Raw genomic sequence first — 13,059 nt, forward strand, 5'->3', positions numbered from 1 at the left:
GAATCATGGACAAAATAATATATGTGTACAAAAAGAATAGAGAAAATTATTTAATATACTGGATTTCGGATTCCTCTGGGGAGAGTGGGAGGAGCTGTAGGGGAATGAGGTGAAGGGCAGAAATAAGATTTTAAAAAATGACTGGATAATTTTGTATTGGAATTTATTGATGACTGGTCACATGTGTAATTTCCTTTCTTAAAAACTTCCCCTCCCGCCTCCCCCCCCCCCCCCCCCACACACACATATACATGACCTAATATTCAGTCATGGTGGTCAGCATTTGATTTTAATGTCGGCTGCCACAGGTTTTTTTTATGCCCCGATATTCAGTGCTGTATCTGCACAATGGCCATCATTGATTATCTGGATATAACCAGACCACCCAGCAGTTATCTGGGTATCGGTGATTATTAGGCTGGTACATGGAAAACTAAGTGTTCTGATGTCCTAACCAGAGATGGTGCAAAAGTAAGGGTAACCTGGGCATACCTTCAACAATTAATTTTCAGCCCCTAGCCTGTAGCCCCCTTACTCCCAGATTTTGATAATGAAATTCAACTATCGTGATCATAACACAAAGTTCTAAAAAAAATTGCAAGTTAAAGAATGTGCTTCTGGTTCTTTGAGTCTGTGTGGTTGTCAGGATCTATTATCTTGCTCTGAGTGCAACAATTTTTGCTGTCCCCATGAAGCTGCTGCCCTAGGCAGACACCTAGTCTCGCCTAATGGTTGGGTTGGTCCTGGCCCTAACTCTACCTGACCCCGTTAGATGATTGAATAACACCACTAATCGGATAACCTGGAACTTCCCAGGCTCTGCCCACAGACCACCTCAGAACTATCTCGATAGTGCTGGGGTGCTCAGAAGGGATTTTCAACAGCATTACCCAGTCAATGTTTCTGAAAATCTAGGTGTGGGTTGAAAAAAGTCCCAATGACTATTGGCCCATTTCTTTAAAAAAATAATAGAGTGGCCAAAAAAAATGAAGGGGTCCCTTTCACAAAGCTGCGCTAGTGTTTTTAGCTCGTGGTAAAAATCAGCTGGCGGTAAACACTAAGACACCCATAGGAATATAATGGTAAAAGACCCCCCCCCCCCCACAAACGAAGGTAAAATACAGCTTTTTTTTTAATTAATAGTGTTGATACATTTCCTATACATTTGTGGGAGTGAAAATAAAACATTATTTTCAAATAAAACGACCATTTTGAACTTGGATCAACAAGTTAAAATGAAAGACGTGTTCAAACCCTCAAAATCACAAAAGTCTCATAAATGTGTTCTGCAAACTTTACATGGGAGTTTCGTGGATCAAACCTGGATCTTCAAATGACTTTCCTTTTACCCTCACTCAGCAGCCAAAACAAATGTAGTCTGAAAGCAGTAACATCAGGGTTTCACATTGACACATACGACCAAGTATCTGCTGTACAGAAAGAGAGACAATTTGGGGAACTCCTCTTTCTTATCCTGAGGAGTATATATAAGTTCTCTTCTGCTACCTAGCAGCACATCACTGTTCCAGCAGTCTCCTTGCACAGCATTCCAAAGACCCAAGACCCACCACCACACTGACCTCTTCAGGAAATCATGACCAAGTTGTACAGCTGCAGCACTTCCCTGTGTGAGTTTTGCTAGGATTATCACAGACCACCCTCTTGTATGCTTATTGCTATATCATTCCATGGATTCATATTCTTTGATATTAGGATGATCTTTGTCTACCTATCATTGAGTTGTGGGATTAGCTATTTAAAGAGTGTGTGACTTTGAAATGAGGATTAGATATGTGTGACTTTGAAATTGGGAATCATTGTATCTTGCATCGGTTTCCTAAAATTTCAAGGGTGTTCGCCATTGTGCCTGTTAGAAAAACTCTTAATAGGTTAGATCCTTGGTGTGAACTCATTTATTTCCCGCAAACGTTATCTGTGTGTCCTGTAAGGATGTGAACCCTTATACCTGTATTCAAGGAAATTACAGGGAGGAGCTTTAAGTTAAAACCTGTGGTTACATGACCTTCATTTGCTATTTTTTAGGTTCCTGGCTAATTGTGGCACTGATTATCTCTAATTTGACCACGCATGCCAAAGGCGGATCGCTGGCAATGCCAGAGAGCAGAGGCGTGAACCTGACCAAATGTTTTACCCTCTCTAGAGAACTACTAACCGATGCCAACGAAACCTGGCATCAACAACAGGTAAGTGGGTCTTTTCTTTGCTAGAAGCTGCCATTTATCTTTTGACATTTTAATAACCTGAAAAGTCATTACAATGTAATACAAATTGCTAAATATAATTGGAGAAAGTAGGGTGGACGTCATGTTTGTCCACTTGAATTCATGGAAATAAAGGTTAGCAAATGAAAAATAATAAGCTAAGGTGATTCCTCTTTTACTGGACTGACTTAATACATATTCTGACCAGCTCTACCCTGCCAACATCCCCTTTCTCAAATCAGAATAGTGTTAACTAGTCAACAAATGCAGTAAGTTACACCAATAAAAATTTTATCACCTTCTAGTATTTATTTTAGTTTCTTAACCATTATTTCCATGTCTACAAGGGATTATAATTAACTGACTACAAATCTTAAAATCTTGTATCTTATGGATAACGAGAACTGAGCAGTACTGGCTGCTTTAAATTCTTCAGCTGAAGTTCCATGCTTTTCAAAGTGTCTTCACTGGCAGAGCTAGCCAATGAAATCCAGGGTATATACGGAGAAGACAGGAAAATGCAATCATAGGAGATCAGTGGCTGTATTACCCCTCCTGTGTACCACTGCCAATGTGCCTTAGCCCATAGAGGCAAGGGTCAATCCATTTTTCTCTCTCTAACCGAGGCACCAGCTTCTAAATCTGTCCTATTCACCCCACAGCCAGTTGGGTTTTCAGGATATCTATTATAAATTTGGATGCCCTGTCTTCATTGTATGCACATATCTCATGCACCTCCATGTGGATACCCTAAAAAACCTGACTTGAAGGATTGGATCTAAGAGACTCTGACACAGAAGTGCTGTTACTTTCACCTATGGCCATGACAACAGAATTTTAACTTTTAATTTGATTTAAATAGCATCATTTACAATAGCTGAGGTTCAGTATCTATCATAGCTTTTATCTAGACTTCATTTTCAGTTTAGGAGTACCTAAAAATATGCCTCTAAGAACCTGACATATTAAGGTGGTTTTTTATTTTATTTTATTTTAACTTTTGGTATCTGGGAGACAAGCTTAGAGAATCAGAAGAGGTCATGCAGTCGGAGAATGAATATAGACCCTCAGTCCAGGAGCTTGCGCAATTTTTTAAATCTAAAATTGATAAGACACATTTAGCATCTGCCATCTGCATCGCCAGGAAAAGTATAAAATTACTCCATTAGACCATTGTCACTGGAATTGGATATTCATGGCGATAGAGCATGGACCTCTTTTAAACCAATCAATCTTGAAGAGACAAGAAGATTGCTGTTAAGGTATTCCTCTTCTCATTGTACTTTGGATCACTGTCCTGGCTATTTGTTTAAATCTCCATCATCTGTTTTCTTAGGATGGCAAATGTCTTGGTTAACCCTGTGTCTGGAACAAGGGGCTTACCCTGTTTATCTGTGTCTCATTATCCTTACATTAATATTAATCCGGTCTATAGTTACTAACCAATCTTTGGTTAGTAACTATAGACCAGTGGCATCTTTCCCCTTGTTTGCAAAGATTTTAGAGGCAATAATTACACAACAACGATCAATGTGATATTCTATCTTTTTCTCAATCTAGCTTTAGGAAGAACTTCAGTACGGAGAAAGTAGTGTGTGCTTTGCTAGCAGAAATGAAATATTGGCTTGGTAAGGGACTTCAGGTGCTGCTAATTCAGTTCAATCTATCAGCAGCGTTTTATGTGATCAACCATGAGATATTGCTGTGGATGTTGGATGAGATTGGTGTTGTAGGTCTGGTCTGGAACTGGTTTAGAGGTTTCCTGACAGTGAGGACATATCAGGTTAGGATGAGGAATGAGAACTCCTCCACTTTGGCCCCCAACTGTGGCATTCCCGAGGGGTCTCCCTTGTCACTCATTGTATTTAATATCGTAATGTCCTCTTTGGGTAAAACATAATATGCAGCTGCAGTGAAAACTTTTATTTATGCAGATGATTTTAGTTTACTTATTTCTTGGGAAGATATCCTTCCTATATAATAATTCTCACCTCCAACAGGATGTGCCTGGGACCGTGCCTGCAGGAAGTGGTCTGCTAGGCAGGCAAGCACTGACCTCAGTGACAGACAATTTGGCAAAGCAAAACAATCTGAGTGCTGGCCATTAGGACACAGGGTTGATAGGAGAGTTTTAAAAGACTGAAGGAACCGAAAGTGTTAAATGGGGGGAGAGGGGGAGTTCTGAAAGACATGAACATTTGGGAAAGGAAAACAATCTGAATGCTGGCCATTAGGACACAGGGTAGATAGGACAGTTTTAAAAGACTGAAGGAAACGAAAGTGTTAAACTGGAGAAGGGGGGGGGGGGGGGGAGTTGTGAATGACTGAAAGACATGCAAATTTGGGACAGGAAAACAATCTCAATGCTGGCCATTAGCACACAAGGTACATAGGACAGTTTTAAAAGACTGAAGGAGTTCTGAATGAATGAAAGAAATGAAAATTTATGAGAGGAACACAATCTGAATGCCGGGCATTTGTACACAGGGTAGATAGGACACTTTTTTTTTAAAATGAAGGACGTGAAAGTATTACATCTTGGGGGAGGGGTGAGGAGGAAAGCGGTGGGGTATCCGGATACTGGGCGTTAGGGCCACGGGGGTACATAGACTTTTGAAAGCCTTAAGGAACCCAAAGTGTGGGAAGGAGGAGGAAAAGGAGGGGAGGGAACGGGGTGAGGGGCATTAGGAACAGGGGAGGGGGCCCTGTCACACACTCTCATTCTCTCACACACACTGTTAAACAGACAGTCTCACTCTGTCACATACCCGCACATTCACTCTGGCTCTCTCTCTCAAACATACACACTCCCATAAAAACCTTGCTAGCGCCCGTTTCATTCGTTCCAGAAACGGGCCTTTTTTACTAGTGTTAACTAATATGTACGCCAGAATTAAATTCTGTGTCAAATTAGTTGAAAACTGGGTAACTACCTATAAGTTGAAACCGAATTTAGAAAAAACTAAATTTTCCATCCCAGCCAATCCTCAACAGAATGTTCTCTGCTAGACCATAAATATAGATCAGACCTGTTTCCCAATTGAAACAGAACTAAAGCTACTGGGAACGTTATTGGATACTAATCTATCTTTTGAAAATCATTTAGGCCAACTCCACTAAGAAGACTTTCTTTACTTTAAAAAGAATAACAAAGATCAGGCACTGTTTTGAATCCCGTCAATTTAGACTGGCTTTTCAGGCTTTAGTCTTAAGTCAATTAGATTACTGTAATGTGCTTTTTGCGGGCTGTGCGCAACTAATCCTGAAGAAACTGCAAACTCTACAGAATGTGTCAGTTCGTCAGGTCTATGCAGCAAAGAAATTTGACAGGGTCACTCCACTGCTAATTAGAGCACATTGGCTCCTGATTCAAGCCAGGATTTATTTTAAAGCTTGTACTATGATATTCAAGATATTTCTTGGTCTTTCACCATTATTGTTATTTTTTCCATCTCATGCACCTGTTATAAAATTGAGAAATAGATTAGTCTTGCATTTGCCTTATTTTAAAACAGTTAGATATAAAAGGATGTTTCAATCCTCATTATCTTTTATAGATGTTAAGTTTTGGAATGATCTTCCTTTATCTGTTAGACTTACTGATGATCTCATGCACTTTAGAAAGTTTCTTAACACATGGTTGTTTGAGAAGTTCCTGTACTAATCACCTAGACTGTATGATACTCTAATTTGTTAGTTGTGTTGATGTTAACTGTAAATTCTCAAGTTAAGCTGGTTTCTTATTATCTATAAACCATCTAGAACCCACAAGGTTATTGTGGTATATAAATACTTTTTAGTTTAGTTAGTTTAATCCTACTATCAAGATATCAGTCACATCAAAAGGACACTAGAAAAATATTCCAATATCTGTGTCTACAAAAGACACATAAGGCATAAGTTTCCAGAAGGATAAAATGACAATTTATTTATCAAATCAGTATGCACAAATTGACAATCGTTAGTGAGAATTTCCAAAGTAGTCCGAAGGCAGAAAGTTTTTCATTTCCATTTTTTGCCATGACTCCATTTGATCTTGTTAAGGACCAGTATTCATTCAGCATGATGACTGGTTTAAGTTAAATGTTGGCCCTAAGGCTTATAATCCACTTACTCAGGGCCACTGCCCATCTGGACCAGCAGCATAGCCATGGGTGGGCCAGGATGGACAGGGTCCTACCACTTTGGGTTCAGGGCCATCCATCATACCTCGTTGGTGTTGCTGGTGGAGATCATCAATCTCTACCAGCTGAAGACACCCTCTGCAGAGCACCCTGGGCCATCTGCACAGCAGGAAAGTCAGCAGTAAACTTCCAGCTGCTGATGCCAGCAACCCCCTCCCCCATGCATGCTCAGTTCAGATGCCCAAGGGCCTCTGTAGAGGACATCTTCAGCTTTTGGGGTGTAGAGATTCCTGCCAGCCAAGGTATTAATCTTTAACTGGAGGGGAGGCGGAGTTGGAATGGAGCAGGGTGGAGAGGAAAGGCAAAGGTCCACCCAGAAATACACTTCTAGCCATACTACTGATCTAGACGTAGCATTGAATATACAAATAATATGATCACCGTGTTGACACTATCCGTTCAGTTTAGGTTTGCTCTTTAGCAGGCCTAAGCTAAATATATAACTTATGCGGATAACAGCAGAATGTAGCCACTATCTGGATAAATTCTTGCCTGCCCTCGCTCCTCTGCAAACCAGGCCATTAAAACTTCTACGTTTGTTGAAGGAAAACTGTTCTATGTAAACAATTACGGTATTTTGTAAGCCTCATTGAGCCTGCTAATAAGTGGGAAAATGCGGGATACAAATGTTACAAAATAAATAAATAATATCTAGCTGTTTAGTGATCTAAACTGCCCAGTTAAACCCTGATGAGCTGGTCATCTACCAATATTCAGCAACATTTAAGTAGATAATAATAGTAAATATTAGTTGTGACCGTCACAGCACTGTCTGAGGACAGAGCCAGCTTGTAACTGGCTAGTGTTGATATTCAGTCTGCTAACCAGTTAAGTAACATATAAACTTAGAACCACAAAAAGACTGTCCTAACTTTATTTTCCGAACTAACTAGGCTCTGGTCTGAATATTGGCCGATGCCTGGTTAACTTCTGGGTGACAGAACTTAAAGGATATTCCATGCTGGAGACCAGACATGGTGTGGCATTAAATATCTTGGCTTAATTTAGCACATGCCTGTCAGCAGCTTAAAAACCACTTACCAAGGAGGTTTAAAAAAAGGAGACAGCATGAGCCTATCTGGCCCATTCTGTGGGCTACATTGTGTGACCCCCAAACATTCGCAGACGCTATTGAAAACAATAGCAAACTTGTGAGGTTTATGACTGCCTATGTGTGTGTGTGTAGGGGGGGGGGGGGTTATTAAAAGCTTCCCATATGTAACCGAAGGGGGGGTTACCTTTGGGGGGGGTCCTGGGGCATGAACCACAGTCTGCAGGTGCGGGAGCTCCGGAGCGGCAGTCTTGTTTTTGGAGCCATGGGAGGCTCGATTTTTGTAGAGGGCATGTTTATGAAAGGCCTCGGCTCTGCCTGAGCCTCAGGATGAGTTGTGGGGAAACCCCTCCAAGCCCCGAGGTTAAAAAAAAAACACAAAAAACTTCGGGTTACATATGGGAAGCTTTTCAAATAAATAAAAAAGCTGTCAAATAAAAAAAAACACACGTGTAGGCAGTCATAAACCTGACAAGTTTGCTATTGTTTTCAGTAGCGTCTGCGAATGTTTGGGGTCACAAAATATGGTGGCTGCGCGGGGGAGATGGCTTCAACTTTTTGATGTCAAATACCATCTCCTGTCATAAAACCTCCTTGTCGCTGACTACCATGGCCTGAAATACAGGCACTATATATATATATTTTTTTTTTAATACAGACAGAGAGCCATAAAAACCAGCTTTGTGGATGCTAAGTGTTCCCTTCATGCTGAGAGGTAGTACTCCAATCGCATTCCTGCCAGTAGGGGGGGGTGTGGTTCTATGTTGTGTTTTCATTCACTAGAGACAAGCAGGTTCCCTGAAGTCCTGCAAAGTTCGCTTGTCCCTTATCATTGAAAATGTGAAATTGAAACAGTACCACCACCACACACACCCCCCCCCCCCCCCACTCGCAGGAATGTCGGTGGAGGATTCTCGCTCAGCTTAAAGGGAACACAGTGAGTACCCCTAAAATTGAGAAGGCTCCTTAATTTGTGTCCAGTTTTATTGTTTAGCAACCCCTATTAGAACAGGGTTGACCATTTGCTGGGTCCTGTGCCCCCATCATAGATTTATTTTAAAACTCTCACAAAGGGGTCCTCCATGCAGAGGAAAACTTGTCAAGTAAGTTGGTAAGAAGGCTGCTTGGTGACTCTCCTGCCGATGGAGGGTGGGGGGGGGGGGGGGGGGGAAACAGACAGTGCTCTGAACACACAACTGGCTCCCATTCCTCCTCCTCCCAAGCTCCTCTTTCAGCCAACAGCTAACTCGCCAGTGTAAGAATCTGGCTTCAGAGCCACTGAATTAGCACATTTGAGAAACTCCCTCCTAAACATCTGGGCCCTTGGCATATGCCTAGTTTGCCTATGCCTTAATCTCTCCCTGCCCTGGGTCATTTTGAAATGTTGATGCCTACAGATAAAGCAATTACGTGTTCCACCAGCAGCTGGCAAACATATAATTGCTTCTGAGAAAAGGGCACTGACTTCTGAATATTTATATTTTCTGCCTAATCACTTACGTTAGCTTTTCCATTACCCAAACATCCCAAATTTAGTGTCACTCATTTATGCCTGAGGGTTGCTATCATTTCCAAGTAGCTGCTACAGAACACAGAACTAGGACCAAAAGATTAATTGTCATCTTATTCTAAAGTGGAGGAGTTTTTCCAACAGATAAACTAAGGAGAACATTACTGGATCCAGGGACAATTCAATGTCAGATAAATGTTTAACTAGATCCTTCACTCACTGCCACATCTATATTGTAAAAGGACAAATGCCACTTGGCGCGCATCCGATGCATGCGTCCGAGAATAAAATTTATTTTTGAGACGTGGGTATCAGATGTGCATCAAAAATGAAATTACCGCAAGAGCTATGCGGTAGCCGGGCAGTAACTCCATTTTGACACACGTTGGGTGCAAGTAGACGCTTATGCGGCTTAGTAAAAGGACCCCTTAGATTGTAGGTAACTAAAATCTACCATTTGAAGACAGATTCTAGAAAGAACTTAGAAATCAGAACTGAAACATCCAGGTTTTGATGTGTCAATTTCTGCTAGCATTTTAGAAAAGGATCTGCCAACATAGATCCTTTTCAAAAAAAAAAAAACATGCAGGAATGTTGGACATGTATGTGCTGGCTACATGTGGCAGCAGTGGCCATTTTGCAATTGTCAATATCTAAAATATGAACGAGGTCAACATGGCAACATACACATGTATGTGCCAGCACATACATGTGCATGTTGGTATTTCATAACATACCTGTGCCAGCACATACACATTTATGTCTACCATTGTTAAAAAACATACATGTCTATGTTTCCACAAGCCGTCACAGACCCCATATCATTTGCCAGTATCACTTTCCAGAAGACAAAAAAACACTGGGGTATTCAGGAAGTGACCTCCCCTAATCCCTCCAGCACTGTACAACATGAATACCTTTAGATAACCTGGGCATCACCGGGAGCAGGTGTAAAACTCAACATTAATATTTTGGAACATACATCTGCATTCTCTTCTGAAATGAGGAATGAATGTATATATTTTAGCTCCAACCTAAACATAGCCAGACCACACCCCTTGCAAAATGCACATATTTGCAATTTGGATGTGCATTATCCCAGCTTTTTAAAATTAGGATATACACATCTAATTGCTGGTTTATGTATGTCCAAATTGTGAATAGGACTTCTACAATAACCACTTTCATCTCTGAAAAGGAATTGGCCTATATCAGTTGTTCACATACCCATCTTGGGGCACCCCCCCCAGACAGTTGGGTTATCAGGGTATCCACACTAAATATCCACAAGATAGATTTGAGTACAATAGGAGCAGTGTATGCAAATCTGTCTCATAAATATTATTGTGGATAGCCTGTAAACCTGACTGGCAAGGGTTTGCCATGACATGTTTGGGAACTATAAGCCTATATAGATGGGACTTGAGATTCTCCAGTATCGAATATGAGGAAGTCAGTTTCAAAAGGTGGGAAGGCAGACAGAACCTTTACGTTGTAGGAGGGGCAACTTATTCTAAAGTGATGCTGTTGGAATATGGAGTTGCTCAAGGATCACCTCTTTCACTGATCTTATTTAATTTATATTTTGCAGTTTATATTTGTGTTTATTTAAAACTTGATATAGCACCTTCACATAATAATAGTTCAAAGCGGTTAACAATATAAAATATTAAGATAAAATCAAATCAAAGAAAAAGAACACCATTATCAATAGAAAAGTAGACAATCATCCATACAAAGATAAAATAAAAATATCTACATTCAAAAATTACAAATTAGAGTGTGTGCAATCCAAACAGGAACAAGCTAGGTGAAACTAACAAGAACTAGACTGAAAAAACTAAGTGAAAAAATGAGTTTTAATTTGTTTTTTTTAATTTTATCAAAGAAACTTCAGACCTAATATCTGAAGGTAAATTATTCCATAAAAAAACGGAGCTAAAAAATATAAAATGCAGAATTCCAGGTTGTCTCATATCGGCCTTGTTTAGGGGATGGTAATACAAGAAGATTGGTGTCAAGTGATTGAAAAGTATGAGATGGGGAGTAGGGAATAATTAAAAAGAAATGCAGGACTTCCAGAACATAGCGCCTTAAAAGTAAGAAACAAAATTTTAAACCAAATACGATACAGAACAGGTAACCAATGAAGTTCAAGAAATAATAAAGTTACAGGATCAAAACGTTTTGTCCTAAACAGCATGCGAATTGCAGAATTTTGAAAGGTTTGAAGTCGGTGTAATTGAAATTGAGGAAGACCCGCATAGTCTGTATTGCAGTAATCTAGACAGAAAATAACAAAAGCATGAAGTAATGTATGTAATAAATTAAAATCTAAATAATGTCGATTTGAATGCAAACGACGTAATCAAAAGAAACCAGATTTTACATTAGAAATTTGCTTGTCAAATGAAAGCTTAGAATCAATCTATACCCCTAAATACATGAGTCATCAGAAGTAATCTGATGACCAAAAAGTATCAAGGGTATAGACGGAGTACTAAAGGAACCAGTAATCCAACAAGCATTTGATATACTCTTTTACCTTTATTCCATTTTTATATACATAGTAACATAGTAGATGACGGCAGAAAAAGACCTGCACGGTCCATCCAGTCTGTCCAAGAAGATAAATTCATATGTGCTACTTTTTTTTATTTGTCCTCTTCAGTGCACAGACCGTATAAGTCTGGCCAGCCCTATCCCCGCCTCCCAACCACCAACCCCGCCTCCCAACCACCAGCTCTGGCACAGACTTTATAAGTCTGCCCAGCACTATCCCTGCCACCCACCACTGGCTCTGCCACAGACCGTATAAGTCTGCCCAGCACTATCCCCGCCGCCCAACCACCAGCCCTGGCACAGACCGTATAAGTCTGCCCAGCACTAGTCCCCCCTCCCAACCACCAGCCCCAGCACAGACCGTATATGTCTGCCCACACTAGCTCCGCCTCCCAACCACCAGCTCTGCCACCCATTCTAGGCTAAGCTCCTGAGGATCCCTTTCTTCTGTACAGGATTCCTTTATTTTTATCCCACGCATGTTTGAATTCCGTTACCGTTTTCATCTCCACCACCTCCCGCGGGAGGGCATTCCAAGCATCCACCACCCTCTCCGTGAAAAAATACTTCCTGACATTCTTCTTGATTCTGCCCCCCTTCAATCTCATTTCATGCTCTCTCGTTCTACCGCCTTCCCATCTCTGGAAAAGGTTCGTTTGCGGATTAATACCTTTCAAATATTTGAACGTCTGTATCATATCACCCCTGTTCCTCCTTTCCTCCAGGGTATACATGTTCAGGTCCGCAAGTCTCTCCTCGTACGTCTTGTAACGCAAATCCCATACCATCCTCGTAGCTTTTCTTTCCACCGCTTCAATTCTTTTTACATCCATAGCAAGATACGGCCTCCAAAACTGAACACAATACTCCAGGTGGGGCCTCACCAATGACTTGTACAGGGGCATCAACACCTCTTTTCTTCTGCTGGTCACACCTCTCTCTATACAGCCTAGTAACCTTCTAGCTACGGCCACCGCCTTGTCACACTGTTTCATCGCCTTCAGATCCTCAGATACTATCACCCCAAGATCCCTCTCCCCATCCGTACCTAGCAGACTCTCACCGCCTGACACATATGCCTCTCTTGGATTTCTACGCCCTAAGTGTAGATGGCATATGGTTTTTTGTTCCATTTAATAATTCTATGGAACAGATTATAGGAGAAAGTTATCAACATGGGTTTACTGCTAAGATGGTTTATTTTACCACCAACTTGTGCTATTTTATTTATTTATTAGACTTTACTTACCGCCTTTTTGAAAGAATTCACTCAAGGCGGTGTACAGCAAGATTAAGTCAAACATAAGAAACAGACAATTACAGCAGTAAAAATATTCAAACAATACAAAGTATAGCATAGCATGCTCTATTATAATGTCAACACAATATTCAATAAAATCAAACATATAAACGGCGAGTGACCGTACTCACTCACAAATGCGCAGTAGAGACTTCCCTCTCTGCCCTGCCCCCGCGTCAATACGTGACGACGGGGGAGGGACAGAGAGGGAAGTCTCTACTGGCATGCTG

The 13,059-nt window shown here is 40.9% G+C and overlaps 1 protein-coding gene across 1 annotated transcript in view; it reads left to right on the plus strand.

The window, feature by feature from the left end:
* The first annotated feature begins 348 nt into the window (after positions 1-348).
* IL12A (interleukin 12A) overlaps positions 349-13,059 on the plus strand; it is a 31,809-nt gene continuing 19,098 nt past the window's right edge. The window contains exons 1-2 of the mRNA XM_030215669.1: positions 349-400; positions 2,044-2,204. Coding sequence (XP_030071529.1) covers positions 349-400; positions 2,044-2,204 — 213 coding nt within the window. The remainder of the gene's footprint in view (positions 401-2,043; positions 2,205-13,059) is intronic.

The sequence above is a fragment of the Microcaecilia unicolor genome, chromosome 10, assembly GCF_901765095.1.
Source record: "Microcaecilia unicolor chromosome 10, aMicUni1.1, whole genome shotgun sequence".
NCBI lineage: Eukaryota > Metazoa > Chordata > Amphibia > Gymnophiona > Siphonopidae > Microcaecilia > Microcaecilia unicolor.